The sequence below is a fragment of the Folsomia candida genome, unplaced genomic scaffold (genome assembly GCF_002217175.1).
Source record: "Folsomia candida strain VU population unplaced genomic scaffold, ASM221717v1 Fcan01_Sc002, whole genome shotgun sequence".
Classification (NCBI taxonomy): domain Eukaryota; kingdom Metazoa; phylum Arthropoda; class Collembola; order Entomobryomorpha; family Isotomidae; genus Folsomia; species Folsomia candida.
Window position 1 is genome coordinate 3,325,998 of NW_019091194.1, and position 24,591 is coordinate 3,350,588.

Consider the following 24,591-nt stretch of genomic DNA (forward strand, 5'->3'; position numbering starts at 1 on the left):
GGAGACCATAAATATTTATGTATATATCTGTACAACAAACTTGTATTACAAGCTTTATAAAAGTGATATGGCACAAAAATTAGAGTATTGCATAATAATACGTGAAAGAATAGTATACTGACAATCTTTTGTATTTGAGTCGTGGGATAAATCATCGTTGGTAATGCGTATCCAATTTTGATTCAATCCATCTATGAAATTTTCCAACCTTTGTGAATACAGCGTAATATTTGTCTTCACAACCTCCGCCCCCAGTGCTGAAATTTTAGAAATTAGAAATATTCCTTAATAATCGTAATTTGTAATGTAATGTTTATTTGAAGAACCTTTTAGCAACACCAGCGCTAACAATTCCTTGTACGTTGAAATGACGCCTGCTGTCTGAATCCAGAAAGACTAGACCACCACCACTAAATGTATGATAAGACGGTGGATAAGATTGTTCATGATTAAAAAAATTGACTCAAGATTAATTTTTACCTGTCCCCATCACACGCTGAAGTACCGTTTCTATACCCTGCGCAGAAATTTGTTGATCGCACTAAAGAAGCAAACGTCTGATGTGCTGCTTTACACGTATGAGAATCGACCACGGGAATCGTTGCCTCTTGTAAATCATCCTTGAATCGTCCCCCACTGGTTCGTCCCCAGCCCACTAAATGACCCGGATTTCCAGGATGAACATCTTGAACTTTGTCATCGTCCGGAAAGCAAACGGGTCTCACGTAATCGTCAATGATGGCCGGCTTTAAATTCAAAATATTAGTGTGAAGAGCATATTTGCTTAAATCAGTCGGCTACGCATATTTTATACTCGTCGACTTAAGTACCGTGTCCAAAAAAATTAGAGCAATATCGGATTCCAAAGTGTTTTGATTGTAGTCAGGATGCACTTCAATGAATCTCACTCTTCTCGTCTGTTCACCATTATCGTGCCGGTTGAAACTTTAATTAGAAAATTAGTCTGAGCTTTAGAAAATGTATAGCTAAGAAGTTTAAAAAAATTTTAGATCGGAATATTCACCTGCGGTGAAAGCGACCTAGTCCAATTTGTATATCATGAACTGGAAGTGGCATCTCTGTGAACTTTTTTGTGGTGCAATGGGCAGCTACAATTAAGAATTAAAATTATACACCATGTAAATACCATGCATAACAAATTATTATGAACAACAATATGTAACTGTAACCTGTCAAAATTGCTTGTGGAGTAATAAGGCTGCCACCACATTTCAAGTCCCATTTACCCGAATTTGGGGGATCTTCATGGAATAATGCTGCGTATTAAGAAATGCATTTAATTACATGCTTTACACCTTGACATTCATTTTATATTACGATTACATTACCTGCATGCCAGGGCCACTTACCCCGCTTGGAGGAAACCTATATACATATTTTTAAAATTAATGAATTAATAAAATTATTGAAAAACGAGAACTTGTTGATATATACGCACCCCACCAGTCACAAGCCCAGCCGTGTCTGACCCTCCAATACCACATTCTAAACTGCACACAAAATTGGAACGCCTCGTTGTCCACTGGCCGTTATCTTGACATTTTCGCACCGTCGTGGAACTCCCAACTCCAGCGAGTCTATAATATCTTGCGCACCTGTAGAATGATTGCGCAATTAATAACTTCGATTTCTTCATGGTACATAAATATTATATGCATAATTATTACTTGTAAGTCGCAGTGGAACCATGGGGCACTGCTGCAGTACAATTACCCAACAGTTTCCCATATTTATTGTGACACGATATGTCAAACCCGGCCTGAATATTTTCAGTGATTGGTGAACATCCACCTTTTGGGGGAGATGGAGCAGGTCGAGGCTGACTTTGAGGAGATTCTTCTACTGGCTGAGGAGGCGGTGGTCGAGGTCGAGGTCTTGTTTGTTGAGGTCGTGGCCTCGTAGTGGTCTCCTTTGGTTGAGTTGCCACGGGTGGGGGTGAATCTGGTGGTGGGCGACGAGATGGTGGTGGTGGTGGTGGTGGTGGTGGGGGAGGTTTCTGTGTCGGCCGGCCGACACAAGTATCCGTTGATTCGTCCGTTGCACCTGCAGGTATTACGTAGAAAACAGTGGAATTGCAATTTATTTAGTGGTATTTAAGCTTCCTTACCCCAACAATCTGGCGTTCCATCGCAGGTTTGCTCTCTCTTGATGCAACCTCCAAAACGGCATCGGAATTCATTCTGCGGACTGATAACTTCATTAATACTTCATTAATTGATAAGTTGTTGTGTATGTTTAATTACTGGCAAGGGGATGATAACACTATTTTTGTGCAGTCCCACTGATCGTTTCCTAGATAAGTAAATAATTATGTAAGTGTAGTTTACAGGTCATGTTTTTCACGTGAAATAAACTTGGCGTGAAAATTTCACAAAAATTTACACAAGCACAAAATAATTTCTCACAGGATTCACTCTGCGTTATTTTTGTTGCTGTGAAATTTTCACGACAATTTCATTCCGTGCAAGTAACTGACCTGTATACTTAGCTTTAAGATGATTAATTTTAGATATTAAGCTATATGAGATTCTTGTTATACCTCGCTCATCCTCCCCTTGAGGACAGTCCTTTTTGCCTGGTCGAATAATTATCATCTACGTGTTAACATCTTATCGACCATGAGAAAATAAAATTTGATACTTGCCATTGCAAAGCTTCTCCGTGGGCAAACATTTTGATCCGTCGTCACAACGGAACTGATTTATTTTGCAGGCATTTCTTAACTGAGAATTGCATCCTGAAAGTGAAAAGTTTTATTTAAGTCTTCCAATTTGTTCGTAGCATTTTCTGTCTCACCTAAAATCGCACACACCAAAACCACTGAAATTTGTAACAATACTCTCTTCATTATTGTACTTTTTTATATGAGATCAGTCAAATCCCCTTTACTGGCATTGTTTGATTGACAACTTAAGATTCTACAATTAATTACACTGTTTAAAATGGATTTTATTGCTTCTTAAACCGTGATAATTTACATATAAACCAAGTCTTCTGCTGAAACAATTAATAGTAAACTCTTTCTTCGCATACATACATCTAAATTACGTGCTTTAAGCAATTATGGAGTCGTCAGCAAGCAGCAGCATCTCGATCCTCACCTTTGCACAATGTAAATTCAGACAATGGATGGATCTGGTTTTAGGTATGAATTGTGGTGGACAAGGTTAATACATAAGTCGTCTCATCTTTTGGTGATGCTGATTAAAAAGTCACGAATAAAAACTGGTTCCCTCTTTTTCAGCAATTTTAGTTCCAAATAGTAATTAATTTCGTGAGCTTTTCTCACTCAACAATTTATGGCAAAATCTTCTTTAATAATGCTGCGTATATCAGTGTTTATGTATATGGCGTATGTAGTAGTATGTACATATTCTTCTTATTTTCGTATATGTACGTATTAATTTTCTATGTAAAAATATTAATAAAAAGATGAGCAAAAAAGATATTTACACATTTGTACCAAATCCTTCTTGGAAAATTGATTGATGCAATTTATTTGCAAATTTCCATGATGCAAATATTGTGAATATTACTGAATGTTTACAGTACAGGAAACTTGTAACATCATAATTAATTTTGTGTTTGATTAATTTTGAAGTGGCATGAAATTGACCTAATGCAACGTCACGAAAAATATCTCTAAATGATACCGGCATTGAAATCATATTTCTCATTGTAACTTATGTGTAAATTGGAACTACTTAATTACAAAGCAATTGAATGTAATTGATCCTTGTTGAGTTAGATGATATGTTAGTTAAGTAAGAGATAAGGAACTGTGAATATTAGCATTTTAGGTACTGTACTTTACATCTGTTACCCACTGGATTGAATTGAATAAATTTAAGCCCAAATTCTCAAGTTCATTTGCGTTTAATAGGTACATATGGGTATATGTATGTAAATGTGTATGGAGAGATATTGATTTGCATATATAAAACTTGTATTACTCTGGTCTGACGGGACAGTTAAGTAATAACTTTTACATGTAACAGTTGGTGTGTATCTGTTCTGTCTCTTACAATAAAAAATACATACTTAAATATTTCAGCGTATTAATTCGTGTATTTGCGTTTTTGGAAAAAAACATCTCTGAAATTAAGGACCATGTCGTCATCTCCAGTACCTGAACTGAAGCCAGGTCAGACCATCAGGCCGGTCGTTTCGATGAATCAAGCAAGAGAAATGATCCAGACATATTTCGGATTGGAAGCAGACAATTTCAAAGAATTCAACAGTTATGATGACAAAAATTTCTATTGTGAGGTAAATAATAATAAGTCAACCATGGTGGGGTGAAGTTTTTGATAAGTGCGGATAATTTATACTAATTTTACTACTACTTGTTTTGTTATATAGATTGGAAAACCATTCAAGAAATATAACCTCAAGGTCTTGAATTCCATGGACTCTAAGAAAACTGCACATGTCGAAGCCGAGCATGGCATCATGTTTTATTTATGTAAACAGTTTTTTTTTACTAATTTATGTACTAGTTGTTAGTAATTGGATTAATATTAAACAACTCTAAATATACAGCTAGTAACAGCATTAATTGTCCTGTCCCACACAAAACGGTGGATGGAGAGACCTACAAAGTTGTGTCAATTCCTCGGGAAGATGTTGAAAATGGTATTGAACAAAATTAGATAAATATATGTCTAACTAAGTGTTATAATGTTTACCAGAAAATAGTGAAACTGCCACCAACGCGATGCATTTGGTACGATTGTTAAGCTACGTCGAGGGACAGATTATGTATCACGTTCTCATCAGTGAAAAACTTTTGTACAAGACGGGATTATATATTGCAGAGGTTGAAGAGCTTTTAAAGGTAGGAATTAGCGATCTTCTTAAGCCCATACTTTTTTTGAGTTAGTTTTTACGACTAATTTTTGTCAGGCGTGTGAATACCCTGTGTTGAAAACCCACACAACTTTATGGATGATGAGTGAAGTCATGCAATTGCAGGTATTGATAATCCAATCACTGTAGTTATTGGATATGAAACAGTGAAGGTATTTACAGTAGTAGGACATAATAATCTGCATTTTATTTGCAGAAATTCGTATACTGCATTAAAAAAGAATCCGATAAGTTCAACTTGGTGCAGAGCGTTCTCAAAGGGTACAAAGAGAACATCGAGCCTATACTAGATTCCCTGGAGAAAGGTGATTTGCATGAGCATAATAATTTAATTGTTATCAATTACATCAACTATGGTGCTACATCCTTATTTCAAAAATAACATTTCGCTAGGTGTGCTTCATGGAGATTACAACGAGCAAAATATTTTAGTTTTGCCATCCCAAGTAGACAAAGACGACTATGATATATCAGGTAACTGATAACTGCTGTGGGTTATCATAAATAAGTGAAATTGTACCCTTTCTTAATTACATTTTGGTTTATTTTTGGATTTTTTATAAGGCATCATCGATTTTGGAGACACACATTGGGGGCCGTACATTTTCGAGTTGGCGATAACCGTGTGTTACATGATGTTGGAGTCTATGCGATGCAAAATTGTGGATCCCTTTGATGCCGTTGGCCATGTGGTTGCAGGCTATTGCAAAATTAGAAAAGTTCCAGATTCGGAGCTAAAGTTGATGAGAGTATGGAATTGATGCAAAAAAATGAGTATTTTATATCAATCGGATATTAATGCAGATTATAATTAACGGATGCACTTTGTCAATTTCAGACCCTAGTGTCATGCCGACTTTGCCAAAGTCTCGTCATGGGAGGTATCAAATTAATGCTATTTATAGCTAATTATTATTATTTATCACGTCCAGCAAATCTTTTTACTGCATTTATATCTTTGCTTAGCCTACTCCAGCTCGCAAGATCCTGACAATAAGTACATTTTGACGACAGCATCCCGAGGGTGGACACTTTTGGAGCAAGTCTGGAATGAAAAGTCGGATGATCAAGTGTTTGCCATGTGCAAAAAATATTTAAGCTAAATCTTTATTATTAACACAATCGGAAATAATAAATAGTAATCTTAATTGGCAATAATTACAATTAAATCAATTAAAACTCTGATATGAATTAATAAATGGATTTTCATGAAGTATCCATCAAATTATCAAGTGAAACTTTGAACATGTCACGCACTTTTCTGGCTGAGAGGTGTTCATTGTGAATATCTCGCATAGCTTGATCCAATTGATCTCTCGATTTATCACTGACCTTTTCGAGCAATATCAAATATTGTTTTTGAACTTCGTCTTTTGCTATTGCCAACTCCTTAAGAAGGTCAGAAAGTATTTCTCGAATTTTTATGGAGTATATGCCAAAGCTATCTGGAGGCAAAGGGTTCCCCGTGTGTGGGATTAAACTCTTATGACAGTTGATTTTATTCGGATGGGATGACTTAGGATTCAAAATATCTGTTAACGACGAGTGTTTTTCTTTCCACCCATCCCTGAAACTTGGGATGCAATCGTACGCAGCGAGGAGACAAGCACCGTTGACAATGTCATTGAATTTTGCAAAAATTGCACAGTTCGAGGTCAATTTTGGAAATTTATCCTTAATCCTTTGTAGTGTAGTTTGGACACTGTCCGTACTTTTCCCTGTCGAGTGGTGTAACACTTCAGAAATTGGGGGTTGTATATGCTCTGGAATTTGCTGAATTGCCTCTTGGATTCCTAGACTAGTCCTGCTGAAAAGTTTATCTACAATTGTTGCGGTTGGCCAATATCCAGCAACTAGTTGTATAAACCATGATTCATTGCATTTCATGTACCAAACCATGTCGCACGTTTGTTTTAATTCATCCTCGAGTAAAACGAGGATATGGGAAGCTTTCTGGGGGATAATCTTCTCATGAATTTTGTTTGTCAAGAGACAACAACTTTCCCTCACGATGGTAGCATTTATTCGAGAAATTGTAATTGCGTTGGTGAATACGTTCCACATTGTTGAATTCGACGAGGATGGTATTGTTATAACAAATTTTAGTTTGTCCGAAAGAAGTTCTGCCGTCGCGTGTTGATGGAGTTGTGACAAAATTAGGGCAACGATTCCATCAAGTCGAAAGCGTAATTGTATATCGTCGTATTTATGGACCCCATATGTCTTTTTAGCAATGTCTACCTGGTCAAACATGTCTCGAAATGAGCGTGACTTTACTACTTTTGAGGTGTCACTCTTATAAGAATTGCCAATGAAAATTTCTTTCCCCAAAGAAATTACATTTGCTGCTGGTCCGTAAACTTGTCTAAATTTGCCATTGATAAGTGCAACTGCTGAGAGTAGGTCCAACCCAAAGTACACTCCGACGGGGATAAGGTCTGAGGATATTGGCGTTTGTTGCGTATACCCTGCTGCTTTCTGGGCGTATGTTGGCGTTACTGTTGTTTCTTGCGGGGTCGTACTGTTACTGGGGGTCTCATTTGCTTGGAGGAAACGACTAATCGGTGCAGGTTTATGTTTTTCAAACTTTTCTTGTAATCTATTTTTACTTGTGATCACCTCGTTCTCCAATTTTTTTAAGAATTTAAGTTGCCCATCTGGTGAAAGTTTTTCCGCTTCTTTTTTAAAATCGAAAAACACTTTGTCACTCACCGTCTTGTGGACCGTGTCAAAATTGCTTGCATTCATGGCTGGGTTTTTGTATTGAAAATCGATGTCTGAATTGTATTTTGCATGGAACTTTTGAACCAAAGAAGCCCCAAGTTGCTTCTCTTGCATCTGATTTTGCCGATACTTACTTTCTCTCGAGTCATAGTCCGAATTTAATTTTGATTCAAGATTTTTCAAAAAAATAGAATTAAGTTCCGGGTTCGTTTCCCCATAGCTGTGATTGAAAGCCTGAGTGCAATAATTTACAAGATTTTTGTGACGATTTTGAAATTCTGATAGACTTTCACCCCGTTGTGGGCTATTGGACTCGATTTGCGCAGTGTAAAACTCGAAAATGTGTCCGATGCAAAATTCTGCAGTCCTTTTCTCCGCGCTATAAATATCCTTGTTAAGTCGAACAAAAGTGGTTTCTGCGTTTTGAAGTTTTTTGAGTAAAAATGGTCTCATTTTGTTCAAGGCGTCATTTGCATTGGAAGAAGGGATAAGGATTTGTTCTTTGATCGACTTTGAAATTTCGACTAATTGGTCTTCCCGTGGAAAGCAGACGTTAGATTGCATTACTTCGTCTATTCGGGTCAAATAGTTGTTAACGATTTGAATACTTGTAAGCAAAGCGTTTGAAACATTGTTATTGCTATTGTTGGCTGTAGACATATGTCCACCAGCAATCTCTACTACGTGTTGCCATATTGTTGAAAATTCATAATTATTGGAATTAATGTGAAGCTCATCAAATGTTTTGCACGCGGTGGTCAATAAGTTTTGGTAGAATTGTGAAGAATCTGACTTATCTTCGGGTTTATCGATCAAGGATGACGATGTACTTTTTTGTTCAGCAATCGATGCTGTGCCTGTTTGTTCAGGAAGACTCTCAGAAAAAGTCAATTTGTTAACGCCTTGAGAGACTTTGTCGTTTATTAATTTCAAGCCGGAAATATAACTGACGGGTCTGGCCGGTTTTGGGATGGGTTGAAAAATTTGGTTTATTATGTCATCTGCAGATAGGGTGGCAGGAAGTGGCGCTATTTCTGGTCGAGGCGAATCCATCGACACCGATGGCGTGGATTCTTGAATGTTGCTTTGTCCCCCCTTCTCAGTTTCAGGCTCGGTTGAGGGAACTGTTGTTTTCGGTATGAAGTCAAATTCGAAATCATCATTATTATTCGATGATAAGTCGGAGAATAAATCTTTTGCATTATCATTCCAGTATTTTTCTGCATCTTTAATAATTTCTTCGGTGGGAAGGGTCAACGAAGTTGGGTCAACATGGTCGTCGTCATCCTCCTCATCATCGGAAAAGTCGTGACTGAATTCGCTACTCTCTTGAATTGCATAATCCATTCTTGGATAAACCTGAATGCTCGAGGCTTGGTCTACATAATTCTTGCTCGCAGCAGCAGCAGCAGCACCATCATCTTCTACAACCTCTGGTGGTGGAGGAATTTCCTTGTTTAGTAAATCTGCAAGTTTCGGCAAATCGTGTAGCAATCCACAAATATCTTCCCCACATGCGACCTTCCCCTGAATTACTTTCCCCTGCTGTTTTCTACCAAGAACTAGAGCAAGGAATGATTCCAGGTTTTGTTTATACGTATCAGTGGTATCAACGTTTCTTTCAGGGAAGAGAAAGCAGTCCCAATCTGACATTTGTTTAATTACTCTCATCGCTTCGGGTGAAAGCGAACTCGACGATTGAAGAATACTTTCGGGCGAAACTCCAAAAGTTTCCCGCATATAACGACTTCCTCCATCAACTCCGGGATGAAATTCGTCAAGTTTTTCCCATTTGTTGATTAGAATTACGAGCCTTTGAAATTGTTGAGTTTGACATGACCACCGACGACCAAATTCCAAACAGTTTTCCAACAATTCCCAAGTTGACGACTAAATGGTGAAGCAAAGTTAAATATATGGCATAATCTTTATTTATAATGACTGAATTTTCATCTGACCTTCATTTCTTTCTCCTCAATGCAAATCATCGTACTACTCATAGCAGCAGCCAACCCTGCCAAAACTTTATAATTGATATCGGTGGGCTCGCCCCAAATATCCAGAAAAACATGAGCCACCATATTTTCATCATCCTCGTCTTGGTTGATTATGGGGGTTTTGTAAGCCACAATTGACAAGACTTCATGGTCAGCTTTGGCACCCGAGAAAATTTCTGGCGATACATCAGAAATTGGAGAGATGGATTTTGCATTCGTGGATTTCAGCAAAATTCCACTCAATTGCGAATTTAAATCAAGATGGATGGGATTCAGAGAGAAATGGATTGAAAATGGGATGGATGCTGTTTCCGGTTTGTTGAAAAGTTCTCTCATTCCGGCCGTGTTAACAATCAGCTCGTCATTTTGGATGTACACCAGGGTCACAAAGGCATCAGGCGTCTTAAAGTTCGCCTCTGCTGGTAAGTTTGCAGGGGTAGTGTCCTCCATTCTTAGAATTTAGTAATAATTTGATTTTTTATGTAAATTGTCAAAACGTTTATCGTTACATTTAAACATTACCTCGGATGGATTTCAAAATGATGAAGTAAAACAAGTAATCCTATCAAGTTATTTATTTTATTTTCGGACAAAGATCACACAATGACAAATTACGATGAATAAACATCAAGTACTGAAAAAATGATGATGATTGTGTACTCTACTTGACTAATTTGTACACATACCATCGACTATCTGAGCTTACACTTATCTTCACTCAGTGCCAATCAATGACTGTCAATGAGTAATATTTATCTTTATCACTTCAAACTTGTTGATTTGCCAGAATAATAACGTTCCAACGAACAAATTTTTACAGAGTTAGTTTTTTTCCTTCTCCTAAAATGGGAACCGAAACATTTTTTCATAAAATTAAAATTACCCCTGTCGATAGACGTGTCCAAGTAAGGGCAAAACTTGACGAGCTTTTTGCAAAGTATAGAAATAGCACGGGCCCAAAACCAATCGATTTACCACAAAAACCAGGTAAGAACAATTCTTATCGTTTCCCTTGAGTGCATGAATTGGTTGATTAATTCAAGTGCTCTTCCCAACATTAGAGACGATCGAGGAACGCCTCGACAAAATACAGAGCGAAATTCAGGAACTACAAGGAGACGTAGAAAATTCAAAATATTTTGAAAAATCGTCCGTCCCTTACAGGCGAATAGAACATTCATGCACCAAGTTACAAATTCGTCTGGATGATCTCCAACTAGACGAGGATGACGCTTTGATAAAAGTGCGAAGAGATGCTCTCGTAACAATTGAGTCTGTCAGAGAAACCTTAAATTCAAAAACTAATGCATAAATAAAAAAATAAATCTCTTAAATAAATAATTTTGACCATAATTATCTATTTTGAAAATGTGTACCAATTATTTTCATCCATCGTGGTATTACATCAGCATTCATGTATGGAATAATAGGACGGAAATGTCCGATTTTATAATGATGATAAGCCAATTGGGTCCCATGAGGGGAATTACATCACCTGTTGCTGGGTTTGTATGTGAGCATAAAGAAACAATGGGAATAAAAAAAGCCGTGTTATCAACCGGCAACAAATATCTATAAATTGCGAGTCAATTGAGTTGTCCATTTTTTATGGCAATATGCAGAAAATATTTTACTTTACATAAGCTCATGAGATGATTGATAAACAGGATGAGAGTCTTGCAAATATTTAAATTATCATTTTCTGTCAAAGATAAAACTGACTGTTTATGAAGCTGTGTTTGATGATACCAGGATAAAGTGTTATCGGTGTGTGTAGGTATGTTATACGTTGCACTGGTCATCAAATCCCATAAGCGATTGATTCACAAATATTTAGTATGAGTCGAATAGAATGCAATATTCGCATCAAGTTAATGAACTGAAGACAAAGGAAAATATTAAGAAAAGTGACTAGAATTATTTATAATTTTCCCATTGTTTCTTGAAAGAAGGTGATTAGCACACTTTATTTTTCGCATTATTTTTGTTATATTTAAACAAATAATTAACGAACCATTATGTTTTTTATGAAAAACGTTTAAACCCAAGCAATAATTTCTTGCAGATTGGCCTAGTCGACGTTGGAAATCATGGCATCATCCCCCAGATTCGGAGAGCCTATCCAAATCGTCAACTTCAGAATATTGCCCAATCAACCATCCAAGCTCGTCTTGAACAAAAGAAATCTGGAGATCATCCTACGACAGGTAGGAAATACCCCCATCTGCCTCATCTCCATCGCCGGCGCATCTCGTCAAGGTAAATCATTCCTTCTCACCGTCGTTCTCAACGTTCTTGAACGTTTATCACGAGGACAAACCGAATACTGGGAGGATCTCGAGCAGTTATATAGCTTGACCGGATTTCATTTCAAAAATGGCACTGAACGTGACACCGTTGGTTTGTGGTTATGGTCGAAACCTTTCATCATCACGAAATCGGACGGTACTAAAATTGCCGTGATGCTGATGGACACTCAAGGAGTTTTCGACAGCTATACGACGGAGAGGGACTGGGCCATGATTGTCGGTCTCAGCCTCCTCACCTCTTCCTGCCTTATCTACAACCTGTTCACCAACATGCAGGAAGATACGTTGAAAATATTTTACAATTTTGTCGAATTTGGAATGCTTTCTCTAGAAGAGGATTCCACTGCCACGAGTGCCTTTCAAAAACTCATCTTCCTCATACGGTATTATAGATATTTAATGTTTAAAAACTTGTCTAAGGTACCAATCCCTATATAGTTTTCGAGTAATCCACGACTGTAAAATTTAAAAAATTTGAAAGAAATGTAACCTTACAAGAAAATTCGCTATTGTAGAGACTGGAACTTTCCAAATACTAACTCATATGGACCGCTCGGTGGTTCCACCTTTCTCGAGAAGAAACTTGCCGTGACGCCCGATATGCCACTGGAGGTTACAATGGTGAGACAAAAGCTAGCCACATGTTTTGAAGACATTTCTTGCTTTCTCATGCCCAATCCGGGCGAGGCTGCAAAGGAGAATAACTTTTCGGGAGCTTTGAGCACTCTTAGTGAAGCATTTCGTGAAAATTTGCGCCTTTTTGTGGACAACTTGATTTCATATGATGATCTAAAACCGATTAAAATTGGGAACAATATCATTGACGGGACCAGCTTGCTGAGTTATTTTGAAAAATATATTGAAGTTTTTAACGGGAAAACGATGCCACCACCAAAATCACTTTATCAAGCCATGGAGGAAGCCAGGCTGGGGTCGTGCATTACAAAATGCTGCAACCAGGCGAAGGAGAAATTAGAATTGGTGCAAAAATCACGCGAGTACATTCCAAGCAATGAATTCAAACAGTACTGCGACAAGTTTGGGAGGGAAGCTTTGTCAGGTAGGCATATTTATTTGGATAATTGCTAATAATTTGTTATAATCAACATACTATTTTAATACTGTTTTACTATTTTTTATTTCATTTTAGAGTTCATGGTGGAAGGGAATAAGACTAAAAATCAAGAATTTCTCCAGCGATACCGTTCCACACTTATGTCTGATTTGAAAACTTTATTTGGAGAAATTTTTGGCATAAATGAGGCATCTAAGAACGCCATTCTGAATCAAATTCTCGAGATCTCTGTAACACAGTATAAGACCATTTTGGCAGATAAAACAGGACAAACTCTTCTCGAACAAGATTTGGAACACATATTGGAATCTGAAGTGAAAAACTTTTTGCTTAAAGTTCGTCAAGATTGTGGAGGAAGAGATGCCGCATTTCAGAGCGAAGCTGAAACCAAGATCAAAGAGTTAATGGACAAGGAAAACACAGAAATTAGAGGCCAAAATTCCACTAAATTTAAGGAAATTGAACGCTTCTGTCAAATATCGCTTCAGAATTGTACCCAAGAATACAACAGTCTTATGAACCTTGCTTTGGGCAACGATCTAAAAAATGTCACGCAGGAAAAACTGAGTCAAACTCACAAGACGTGCGAATCCATGGTCCTTCCCAAATTCATGAGACCACTCGAAAAAGAATCAGAAATAATCCGTGGCCACTTTCACCATCAATTTAACTCTGGAATCAATCAGATTTTAGGACAATACGCAGAAAAATTCGGCTCAGCTCGAAATGAAGCTTCATCCGCTGCAAGTAATATATACAACGAATCGTTCACCGCCTACACGAGGGCATTGACCGCACTGGCGGAATCGGGCGCTTCGGAAAGTGACCTCAAGACAGAACACCGATTCAAAGTTTTGGAAGCATGTCACAAATTGAACCAAATCAATATAATTTGCTCCCCCGAGGAGGCGAGAGAGTTTGAAAATAATATGAGGGAAGAAACCACCCAGTTTTACGACGAGCTCATCGCTAGCATCCACAAAGAGAAAGAACGCTTCCAATCACTCCTTGACCAAGCCGTGCAAAATGGGGTGGAAGCTTACGATCGGGAAATTAAGAGTGTCGTCCATTCTACGGCTGATGAACCATTGTCCGACGCGGAGTTTATAACTAAACATGAGAAAATCCTTGCCAAAATTTTGAGCAAGGTCTCCGTATCGGATTGGATCCCGGCTGAAAATCGTCCAACCGTAGAAAACAGAATCAAACAAGGGGTTCAAAATTCGTATCGAGATGCGCAAGCCAGCAACAATTGTAATCTGGAACAGGCTGAATTGACAGCGTCAGAAAAGTCTAAAACTTTCCTTGCCAAGTATGACGAAAGAATGCATGCACTCGTATCTAGAGTGGCACCGCCCGTTAAGCAATCCGAGCTAACAAACACTCACAACAAATTGGAACAAGAAATCGGAACAATGGCAAAGAAAATGTTTGCACATTTCCCAAAATCCATTGTTGACAGAATCTGGGGGAAATTACAGCTCGACATGAACAACCGTTTTGAAGACTACAAGGAAAAATTGGACTTGAAAATCGAACAAAATCAAACAAAAATGTCACAACTAGTTTCAGATCATGTAGAAATGTATCAGTCGGAAGTTGACAATTTAATCACGACCTCAAAAAATATTACGGATTCAGACCTGACCCGATTCCATGAACGAAGTAAATCCATGAGTATCCGACAACTCGGTTATGTCCTTCGCCTCAGCGAAAATTTTGATCAGGAACAAGTGCAGAAGGAACTTGATGAAAAAATTGAACAACTTTTCTCTAAAATTCGAAAAGATACTTCTGAACTGCTCAAGAATATTGACGCCCAAATTTCCGACCTGCACAAAACTGCTAAAGCCAAATACCAGAAAAAAATTGAAGAAAGGCAAATCGATGCTCAAAGTGAGGAGGACCTGAAGAAAATACATGAAGCCGTATTATCCACAGTTTTAGACGAGTTTGAACGCAGTTTTATAGAGATTGGGGATATGCAAAGGTTCCGGCAAGAGAAAGTTGCTCTCCAATCTGAACTCCAGGATTTGTATAGAAAAGTTGTGAATGATTTCCTTGAAACGAGTGACCAACACGATAAGAAAATTAGACAAGAAATTAACAAACTTGTTGAAAACTACCGGACACAGGTACAATCTGGGTTGGACCCATTTTATTGCGTGTTGGATTCAAAATTGCAAGCTCTCCACGACCAAGCTCTCGCCGACGTACTAAAACAATGTCAACAATCTGTAAAAATACCTCCAAACTCGAATCAAAAAACGTATGATGACCTGCTTGGACAAAAAATACACGAAGCTTTTAAATTATTCGAGAGTGAAAACATCGCTAAAAATGAATCCTTGCGAGATGACATTAAAGACCGAGTGGAACAACTTTCCAAAGAGCTTGTAACCGAGCTTAGCACAATGAACAACATGGATGAAGACACTCTGAGGAAAATGACCAAAAAGTATATCCAATTATGCGTCGAATCTGTGACAAATGAATTTTCTATTGATGACGACGCAAGTGTATCTGCTTTCTGCGTCGGTCAAATGACGGACGCTTGTACTAATGCATTTGATGCTTGGAAGCAAATTGAAGTCCCAGAGGCGGATGTGGACTATCATCTTCGCAAAGCTAGAGATACCTATACAGACGAAATGGACAAAAGTATTTCATCCCGCACGGGAAAATTCTTACATACGAAAGACCTGCATAAAATGCATGTCAAAGTTTCCAACTTAGTGAGGGGTTTATTTGAAAAAAGCATTCGACAAACTCCCAAAATCCAGCAACGTTTCAACGACATGCTTCACGACCTGTATCGAAAATATGACGGAGATAATACCCTCCGAGCATCGGAAATTGCAGAACCTGCGATAGGCATTGACTTGGGGACGACGTACTCTTGCACAGCAATCTACGACAAAGGGACAATCATTATGATACCAGATCACAACACTCACAAGAATGTGACTCCGAGTTATGTCCTTTTTGAAAGTCCGACACAACTCGTGGTCGGAGAATCTGCAAAAGACCAAGCAAACATTTATCCTGATGCGTCAATCTTTGACGCCAAGCGATTGATTGGGCGCAAATTTACGGATGAGGTCACGCAAAAAGATATTAAGACGTGGCCGTTCAAAGTTGTCCGTGACAGTGCGGAAAAGAATCGTCCGAAAATTCAAGTTTTGGGTCAAACTTATTACCCAGAAGAGATCAGTGCAAAGATCTTGAAGAAATTGAAAGACGACGCTGAAAAATATTTGGGTCGCAAGGTCGAAAATGCGGTTATCACGGTGCCCGCTTATTTCAACGATGCGCAGAAAACGGCTACGAAGAACGCTGGGAATCTTGCGGGTCTTAAGGTGATGGGAATCTTAAACGAACCCACGTCCGCAGCAATTGCATACAGTTTGAATTACACGGACGACAAGGAGAGAAATATTTTGGTGTATGACCTGGGTGGTGGTACTTTTGATGTATCGGTGTTGACGGTGAAAGGGGGCGACATAAATGTTCGAGCAGTTGGAGGAGATAACCACTTGGGAGGAGAAGACTTCGATACGAACATGCTCAACTATTGCATCAAAGAGTTTCAAACATTATACAATATTCAGCTTGATAAGGATGGGGTTGAAAATGAGAGAAACTCACGGCTTCGACGAATCAGAGCAAAATGTGAAAAAGAAAAGATTAATCTTTCGGTTTCGGAAAAAGTGAAAATTTCCATTGATCGAATTTTTCAAGACCACCACTTGCAAGTGGAAATTACAAGACACAAGTTTAACGAAATGAATGAATCCTTGTTTCAAAAAACCTTAAAAATTGTTGGGAAAGCATTAGACGATGCTAAAATGGAGATAGATGCGATAAATGACATTGTTCTTGTTGGAGGGTCCACAAGGATTCCAAGGGTTCAGGAAATTCTACAGGAATATCTGAAAGGGAAAAGTTTCAACTTGGCGATTAATCCAGATGAAGTAGTGGTAAGCATGACATTGTGTTTGTTTTTGTGATATTGCCCATCAACACTTTTAACACTTTTTTGGTTGAATTTAAGTAAGCGATATGGATTTTATCTAACTATGCAATTTATAATATTGTGTTTAGGCACAGGGAGCTGCTATTTTAGCGGCGATGAAAAGTGCTGCGAATGTAAAGGAACTTGGTCAAATTCAGGTAATCATTATAATAAGCAGATTCTATGTAAATATCTGCGAATAAATGTAACCCTCTTTTATTACACCAAACCTATTCACCTTCCAGTTGTCTGACGTGGCACCCTTGTCTTTGGGAATCGAGGTAAAAGGGGGCGGATTTTCAACCATCATCAAACGCAACACAAAAGTCCCCTGTAATAAAACCGAGGTTTACGTCACAACGGTAGACCAACAGACGACCGTCAACATATCCATTTACGAGGGAGAGGATAGAGTCGCGACGAATAATAATTTACTGGGGAATTTTGTGATGACTGGAATTCCTCCTGCTCGTGCGGGCCGAGAATCTATCGATGTGACGATGTCATGCGATGCGGAGGGGATCCTGCACGTCACTGCGCTTTGCAGATCGACCGGTGGAACGAAGGACATTACCATCAAGTCGCAAAGGACTGGACTGACTGAGGAGGAAGTGAAGGATTTAAAGGTGGGTTGGATGGATGGAATTATTGAGTTGGATAAAGCTGACAACTTATCTACAAATTTTGTGTGTACCTGTTGCAGGAAAAATAAGGAAGCATGATGTCACCAACAGACTACAATTAACTTTCTCTTCATAAATTATGCATAAATAATAAATTGTGATTTTAATTAAATAAATATACTGTTGACTTTACTGTGTAAGTTATCTTAAATAGCACGATTTTTTTTACTACTGTTTACATAAAGGTGTGATTTTGCATCCGACATTTTTTTATAATTAACCAATTCTACCGTTTCCTGGATTTCATAGGCACGCCTGATTCCCTCGTATTTTTCCCACTTTCTCTCTCCACTTCTTCAGTGTAAGTTCCAATATATATATTTTCATGTTTAGGTCCTGGAATGTGGATCGGTAGGAGTTGTGACGGTCTGTACTTCTTCCCAGTCGTGATGGTGGTGGGGGCGGTACTGTTAGGGGCACCGAATTTATTCTGACCCATCGAACCGTAGCCACTTCCTCTATTTTGCGCATAACGAGATGTCACCGTTGCTTGAAATGCGTGGTGAGGCCTATGATCTGATTGAGTTCCTCCTCCTCCTGGTGCTCGAAATGGCGACGCCGCTGCCACCACCGCCGGCTTGACGCCCACATTTGAGGACGGAATGGGCGTCGCGGTCGCCGCGGCTGGGGGAAGTACTTTAATCTCAGTACGATCTTTTCCCCCAATTCCGGGCGGCATCATCTGCATAAGTCCGTGATGCTGCTGACTCGCAGGACTGTACAAGTGGCGAATGTGTTTGATCGAGCCCAAGTTATTGTAGAGTCGATTCGTCACGTCGTTTATCCTGCTTTGCCGTTTGGCTCGGTAGTTGTCGTAGTTGAAGGGTTTGAAACGAGACCCAATTGTGAGAGGGTGATGAGTGTCGTCCAAAACGGGGAGACCGGTCGAAGTGAATTTTCCCACTTGACGTATTTGACTCAGACCAGTGTCAATTCTTGGAGTGACGTTTGAATAGTCGGTCGTTGGATGAATTTCTTTCTTAGTTTCGAATGGGTTGTCAAAAGCAAACATGGCATCGGTGCCTCGGAAGTTGAATTTTTTTCGTTTCTTGTTGTGAAATAATGTTCGCGTTGTTCCAGATCGGATGGGGGTTAATTCTTCGGATGCAACGTGGGGTGGGGTTTTGGGGGGTTCGCCTCCGGTCTGTCATAAAAATTAGTACATTCATAAATTTCGCATGAAAAATAAAATGTAATTGCCCTGTAAATACCAAGTGGAATGTACGGAAGGCAATGTTTCTCCTGATGTCGATTGGATGTTGAAACCCATCCACACCACTGCGCCAAAGAGCCGTCGTGTTTTCTGCGAGATTGTTAAATGTCCGGGTTTTAGTACTGGCATAAAATTCTTGGAAAAGTTTGCTTGTGTCCAAGGAAGCGGAAATATTATCTTTGGAACCATCCACGACAGATTTTGTCGCAAAAACTGTTGGCGTCTTCAAATTAGATCGATTTCTTGATCCTGCAGTAGAAATTAGAGCAAAACTTGGGGGTTTCCCAGAGTTTAGGAAACGAGCATTTTTTAAGGAAGTTGTGGTCGTGGAAAGTCCAATTTTTTCCAGAAACTTTTCATGTTCATTGTGTGCTTCCAACGTTTTCTTCCAAATGTCAGCGTCCGTCACGTAGGAATTTGAGAACCCATTGTTACGACTTTTACTTGAGGTGACTTGTTGAGAATGTGATGTCACGTTATCAAGAGTAGAATCCTGTGGGGGTGGGTCCGTTCCCGTTGCTATAATCAGATAGCATCATCAATAACTAGTTCATCATGCAAACCAATTTTATAAAGGGCTAACCGAAATCAAGCTTAGTGGGTGACGACTTTAAAGGGTGAATTGCGTTATTATCGGGCATTTTACTAATAATTTTGAAAGTTTAAGGAAAATCTACATTTAGGGGAAATTCATTTTAGTAATTTTGTTATTGTGCATTCAAATGACATCAAATAATTTTCATAATAGGTGTTTCATCGCAAAGTAGCTATGGCTATGACTTATACAAGTGTGATTTTTGCGAGTATAGAATGACACTCGTACGTGTGAGTTTGCAAAATGAACGGGCCATGCCACGATGTCCTTACTTATGAGCTATTATTTATTTATAAATGCTGATGAAAAATATGCACCATCAATGTAAAAAAATTATTTCCACAATAAAGCATCCTTGAATTGAACTTTGAAATTTTCCAATCCAAATTTCCATAATCGTATACAATTAATTCGAATGTCCGGTACATACTCACCAGGAAAAATAGACAGGATAACGAATCGTAGAAAAATGCTAACGTTTGCCCAGGCAGACGAGTCAACAGCTTGCTTATCTTACTTATTTTATGATAAGATATATGTTTGTATTTTCAACACGAGCCTAAACTTCATCAAAACCACTGAACACTTTGCAATATACATAATAAATTTAACGTTCAATTTATTAACACTGTATTAATCACAAACATATCGATAAAATATAAAATACAAAACCATCATTTCACAGCTTTTACCATACACACGCATATTGCAAACTAATACTTTTCTACGCCGTATTTCTTCACACACATATTCGCATCACGCACATATTTGCATTTTATCGCAAAATTATGACTGACGAGGTCTCTTTCTTCGATCCGGAAGTAGTCACACCACCGGAAGCCCAGATTGATCCAAATTTCTTGGAATTGATCACAGTCCATGGCAAAAATGATATCAAGATTCACAGCAAGAGCTTCTCTCAACTATTCGATAAGCCAGAAATTGATGGATTCGGATACTCCATTTTTCTCGTGGTTGGAAAACATCACACCCAAAATTCTGATATGATTGGAATCATTCTCCAAAATTTACAAACTACGGGAAACATTTCAATGCTAGAGGTGATAGAATCTGACCTTTTCACCGGCCCGAAAGACAATTACAAGTCGAAAGGTCTCATCGCTTATTCGAAACCTGTCATCTGTAAAGGAAGCGATGGAAGAAATGCAGCAAATTTTTTTCTCGACGTTTGGGGGGATTTCAAAGATGGTGATGAACGTGACACAAGCTACATTTTGTTGGCTGGACTAGGCGCAGCCTTGTCAAGTACTATGATATACAAAGGAGATGGACAAATTAGTGTAGGTCATTGTATTTATAAAATTAACAATTAATTTCAAAATCAGAAATCACCACCATTTCGAAATATTTTACTTAGGCCTCCAACTGGACCTGGCTTCGCAGAATGATTTCCGTCTCCAGGAAAGTTCACGGCTCCGGTGAAATGCAAAACTTGCTCTTTTTCATTCAAAACTGGGCCTTAAAGGAGTATGGAATTTCTGGTAAAAGTGCAGGAAATTCATATATCAAAGCACTTATGGGAGACCGTACTGCAATGTCACCTGACATGAGTTACGTCTTCAAATCACTTTCGCAACCCCAATGTTATGCATTTCCCAAAATCGAGACAGGGGACAATAAATGTCGCCTCCTTATCAAACAACAATTGAAAGCATTCCAACAATTACTTTCCTTTAATATCAAATCCAAAAAGATTGACGGCGTTGAGGCTGGATATGCAAATATTTTTAATATTTTCAAGTTTGAAAATTTGCCGGATTCTGCTGAACTATTAAAGTTGGAAGAAATTGTTGAACCTGTTGAACCCGAAGAAATTGAGGGTGCAGATGAAGAATCAAAATGTTCGTCTGAACTTACCCAAGAAAATTATGAGTCTGATTCAGAACATAAGCACGATTTAGAGCCGCAATCCAATATAAATCTTGACCAATCAACTTCCGGTTCTTCCCTTCATCATCAAAGCATGAAATTTTCCTTTGAAACCGAAGATGTTGACACGAGCCAGAGTTTCGCTACTCTTTCACTCAACGATCCAACCCCCTTTTCTCCGGAAGTGAACGATATGTGGACCACTGCGACTGCAGATAATAGCATGTTCAACTTTGATTCCTCAAATGAGTGGAATTTGCCAATGGAAAATAAAGTTGAGATTGAGAAGAAACCAGAGGAGCAACCACCCCCAATTATTTCTGGTCCAGTTATCGACACGGATTTTCACTCACTTCCAGCACCTGCACCTTTGGAGCAATTTGAAGAGCAAACCACCACCACTCCAGCCCAGTTGCATTCCCTTCAAGAACACACAACCCATGAGAAAGCTGAAGACCTCATTCAACGAATTTTTGCATCCAAACTCCCTGTAGTTCAAAGAGCTTTCAAACGGCCTGAAATAAAACTCCGTGGAATTGTGCCGCAAAGCGTGCCAAATCTATTGTCGCTGGAAAGGGACAACGAACTCTGGAGAAAGCCTGTCCATCAGGAAGAAGACATAATTAAGCCTAGCACTAGTCACGACTTGGTCGAAATTCCTGACGCTGATAATAATATATTCACTGATCAAAAACCTTCTTCATCTTCAGCAAGAAGCGTATCGCCAAAAACGTCAACGACAAAAACTAAGAGTCCTAGTCCTCCTCCAAGAACAAGTAATAATGAAATTGCTACCATTCCTGACGGACTCATGGCATCGGCAGTGCATATTTTCGAAAATTTGGAGCTCTCATCAGAAATTAATCTAGCCTCCATCACCAAGCTGATTTTTGACCATTGCTACAAATACGGTGGCGTCAAATTGCAGGGATGCGATCCAAACGACGATGGCGCACTTTTATCCGTTATTCTTCCACCTCTTCGAGCAGTATCAAACTATCAAACTGCACTTGAGAAAGAATTCGAACGCCAAATTTGTTTCGACTCGCCTCAAGAATTTCAAGAAGTGACGAGAAAAATTAAAACTCAAATTACAAAAGAGTTAACAGGGCCACTGAAGGAGAGTGTTCTTTACAAGATGAACCAGTTGGATGAAAAGTATAAAGAAATTAATGACAAAATTGTCCAAGCGGAAGAACAAACTGCAAGATATGCTAAACAACTTGTCTCAAGTTTTTATGATGAGCAATTAAAGAGCTGGAAACTTCAAGGGGAATTCAAAACCTTGCACAAGACTACTTTGGAACTTTGTAAGGAAGCATTTCAACAAGCTTACGGGCGACCTGGGTCACAAATCGGGAATAAAATGCTAACGCAACTCTTGGACAAACTTGAAAAGGAATGTCCCGATTTAGAAAAAACGATTGGCGATACCGCCGCCAGACAGAAGGTCACTGCGGCTCGACTTGTCGAAACATGCACCTCCACCTACAAGTTAGAAATGGACCGTAATTTAAAAAATCCTGCCTTAAATGCGAGTCACTTTCAATCTCTGCATCAAACAGCGTCTCACAATGCAATCCGGAGTTTCCAAGAGGAGTCAAAGTCTTCATTTGAAATCTCGATGGATAAGTTTGAACAAGACCTTCAAAAAAATATTGACCAATTGAGCAATAATTTTAAGGAAGAGTTTGACTCTACCAAACCAAAACCTAAAAGTGCAGCAGAAAGTGGTCAAAATGGGTCAAAAATGCCATTTAGCAATGCACCATCCTCCGTAAAACAACTGCAACCAGTTCCAAAACCAAGAACTCGACAGCAGCAGCAAAAAAATGATGCAGAATCATCACCTTCCTCCATCCCGGTAGGGATCTTCTTCTCTTTAGATAAGATCTCTGCTGCCACATTCGACCCCCAGAATGGAACCTTCAAGACAATTTACGGCCCAAAACTCAACCAGATTTGTTTCTCGGAAGAAATTCTAATAACTGGTTTTCCTCAGAGCGTCCCAGACAACAAAGTTCTCAAGATGAGACAAATCTTGACAAATCCCAAAATTGAGGAGAATCGAAAGGTCGAGATTTATGGACGAACTGCAATATTACGAGTTGAGGAAATTGTAGCTTACATTCTCGCCCAGTTGCATGAGAATCTGAAAATAATCCTTCATTCGTCTTCCATCTCTTACGCCATCACGTACCCTTCATCCTTTAACAAAACGATGTGGACGGTCCTCAAGGATGCGACACTAATTGCAGGCATAAAAGCAACCCTTGTCCGAGAGTCGGATGCGATTTTGACACATGCAATTCACACCAGGAAATTAGTTGAGAAAAAAACATGGGTTTTGGTGGCAATAGAGGATCCTGACACGAAAGGTAGTGACCTTGCAGTATATGAAAATAGTGGAAATGGGGGAGCACTCCAGCTTAACAAGGTTATTGGATGCGGGCCAGGATCCAAATATTGGGGCTTGAAATCAGCAACAGGAATGGAGGAATGTATGGATAAGTTGTCAAAAAAAGTTGCCAAATCGAATCCAAGAATTTACTTGTACTGCAACGGTCCTCAAAGTAAAGCAAGCAATATAAAGTCTATAAAATCAGCGACGACTGACACTCAGTGGGTGGAAGCAATAAAGGTATCAGAACCTTTGGAAGGTGCATCGCTTGTAGCATGTATTCAACACAATGCAGCATATCGCACCAAATGGGTACAGAAATTCCCTTTCGCCAACCTGTCCAACATTTTGAAGACCTTGCCAAACTCGTCTAACCTGACTCACTCTCAAGTTGATCATGTCGGCAGTAATTTACCGAACGTCTCAATCAAGGGAAAATCCGCGGAAGTCCAGAATTATAATGTTGCTCATTTTAGAAACCTGGAGGCTGCTAAAGATAGCGTGCGCCAAAATTACATCAGGATTCAGGACCGGATCGGTAAGCAAGAAATTAATGTACTGGAAGATGCCGTTAGAAAAATTATGAATGAACAATTGTCTGCTCAGCAAGTCCACGCCAAGTGGAACGCAGCCCTTAAAAAGATTCATCATAATTCATGATCCATTCAATATGCAAAACGTTCTAAATAAATAAATAAATTGACCGCTGTTTGTCATTCATCATAAAAATTGCGTATGTACATAATATATTTATAAGTGCTTTATCTTCCATGAGCATGAATATCCCATGAGGGATTTC

The 24,591-nt window shown here is 38.9% G+C and overlaps 7 protein-coding genes across 8 annotated transcripts; 4 read left to right on the forward strand and 3 right to left on the reverse strand.

The window, feature by feature from the left end:
* Positions 1-22: 22 nt before the first annotated feature.
* On the reverse strand, positions 23-3,393 carry LOC110842698 (limulus clotting factor C). Of its 2 annotated transcripts, none has more exons than XM_022088483.2 (14): positions 2,818-3,393; positions 2,666-2,758; positions 2,498-2,596; positions 2,265-2,313; positions 2,129-2,208; positions 1,689-2,064; positions 1,460-1,616; positions 1,350-1,386; positions 1,191-1,277; positions 1,025-1,109; positions 831-945; positions 481-746; positions 327-410; positions 23-257 (listed from the first exon to the last, which is right to left on the reverse strand). In XM_022088483.2, exons 1-14 carry the CDS (start codon positions 2,867-2,869, stop codon positions 152-154), a joined length of 1,686 nt encoding a protein of 561 aa, XP_021944175.2. In that variant the 5' UTR covers positions 2,870-3,393; the 3' UTR covers positions 23-151. The 2 variants fall into 2 exon arrangements, with proteins under 2 accessions (XP_021944175.2, XP_035703802.1); XM_035847909.1 differs by having other exon boundaries at positions 2,561-2,596; positions 2,818-3,391.
* A 588-nt stretch (positions 3,394-3,981) lies between these two features.
* On the forward strand, positions 3,982-6,122 carry LOC110844701 (hydroxylysine kinase). Its single transcript, XM_022090971.2, has 10 exons — positions 3,982-4,290; positions 4,384-4,486; positions 4,564-4,656; positions 4,713-4,858; positions 4,927-4,995; positions 5,087-5,195; positions 5,284-5,364; positions 5,455-5,639; positions 5,729-5,771; positions 5,857-6,122. The coding sequence occupies exons 1-10, from the start codon at positions 4,132-4,134 to the stop codon at positions 5,991-5,993; spliced, it is 1,125 nt and encodes a 374-aa protein (XP_021946663.1). The 5' UTR covers positions 3,982-4,131; the 3' UTR covers positions 5,994-6,122.
* LOC118434417 lies at positions 6,063-10,275 on the reverse strand. The gene is made up of 3 exons (XM_035847908.1): positions 10,134-10,275; positions 9,573-10,062; positions 6,063-9,504 (listed from the first exon to the last, which is right to left on the reverse strand). Exons 2-3 carry the CDS (start codon positions 10,059-10,061, stop codon positions 6,097-6,099), a joined length of 3,897 nt encoding a protein of 1,298 aa, XP_035703801.1. The 5' UTR covers position 10,062; positions 10,134-10,275; the 3' UTR covers positions 6,063-6,096.
* A 64-nt stretch (positions 10,276-10,339) lies between these two features.
* On the forward strand, positions 10,340-10,967 carry LOC110844967. Its single transcript, XM_022091311.2, has 2 exons — positions 10,340-10,598; positions 10,673-10,967. Exons 1-2 carry the CDS (start codon positions 10,457-10,459, stop codon positions 10,921-10,923), a joined length of 393 nt encoding a protein of 130 aa, XP_021947003.1. The 5' UTR covers positions 10,340-10,456; the 3' UTR covers positions 10,924-10,967.
* Positions 10,968-11,406: 439 nt separating this feature from the next.
* Positions 11,407-17,833, forward strand: LOC110842700. The gene is made up of 7 exons (XM_022088484.2): positions 11,407-11,563; positions 11,677-12,303; positions 12,436-12,980; positions 13,071-16,975; positions 17,100-17,168; positions 17,256-17,636; positions 17,714-17,833. The coding sequence occupies exons 2-7, from the start codon at positions 11,702-11,704 to the stop codon at positions 17,720-17,722; spliced, it is 5,511 nt and encodes a 1,836-aa protein (XP_021944176.1). The 5' UTR covers positions 11,407-11,563; positions 11,677-11,701; the 3' UTR covers positions 17,723-17,833.
* Positions 17,834-17,902: 69 nt separating this feature from the next.
* On the reverse strand, positions 17,903-19,512 carry LOC118434445. Its single transcript, XM_035848028.1, has 2 exons — positions 18,905-19,512; positions 17,903-18,837 (listed from the first exon to the last, which is right to left on the reverse strand). The coding sequence occupies exon 2, from the start codon at positions 18,703-18,705 to the stop codon at positions 17,920-17,922; it is 786 nt and encodes a 261-aa protein (XP_035703921.1). The 5' UTR covers positions 18,706-18,837; positions 18,905-19,512; the 3' UTR covers positions 17,903-17,919.
* A 555-nt stretch (positions 19,513-20,067) lies between these two features.
* On the forward strand, positions 20,068-24,521 carry LOC118434562. Its single transcript, XM_035848353.1, has 2 exons — positions 20,068-20,802; positions 20,880-24,521. Exons 1-2 carry the CDS (start codon positions 20,290-20,292, stop codon positions 24,450-24,452), a joined length of 4,086 nt encoding a protein of 1,361 aa, XP_035704246.1. The 5' UTR covers positions 20,068-20,289; the 3' UTR covers positions 24,453-24,521.
* The last annotated feature ends 70 nt before the right edge of the window (positions 24,522-24,591 follow it).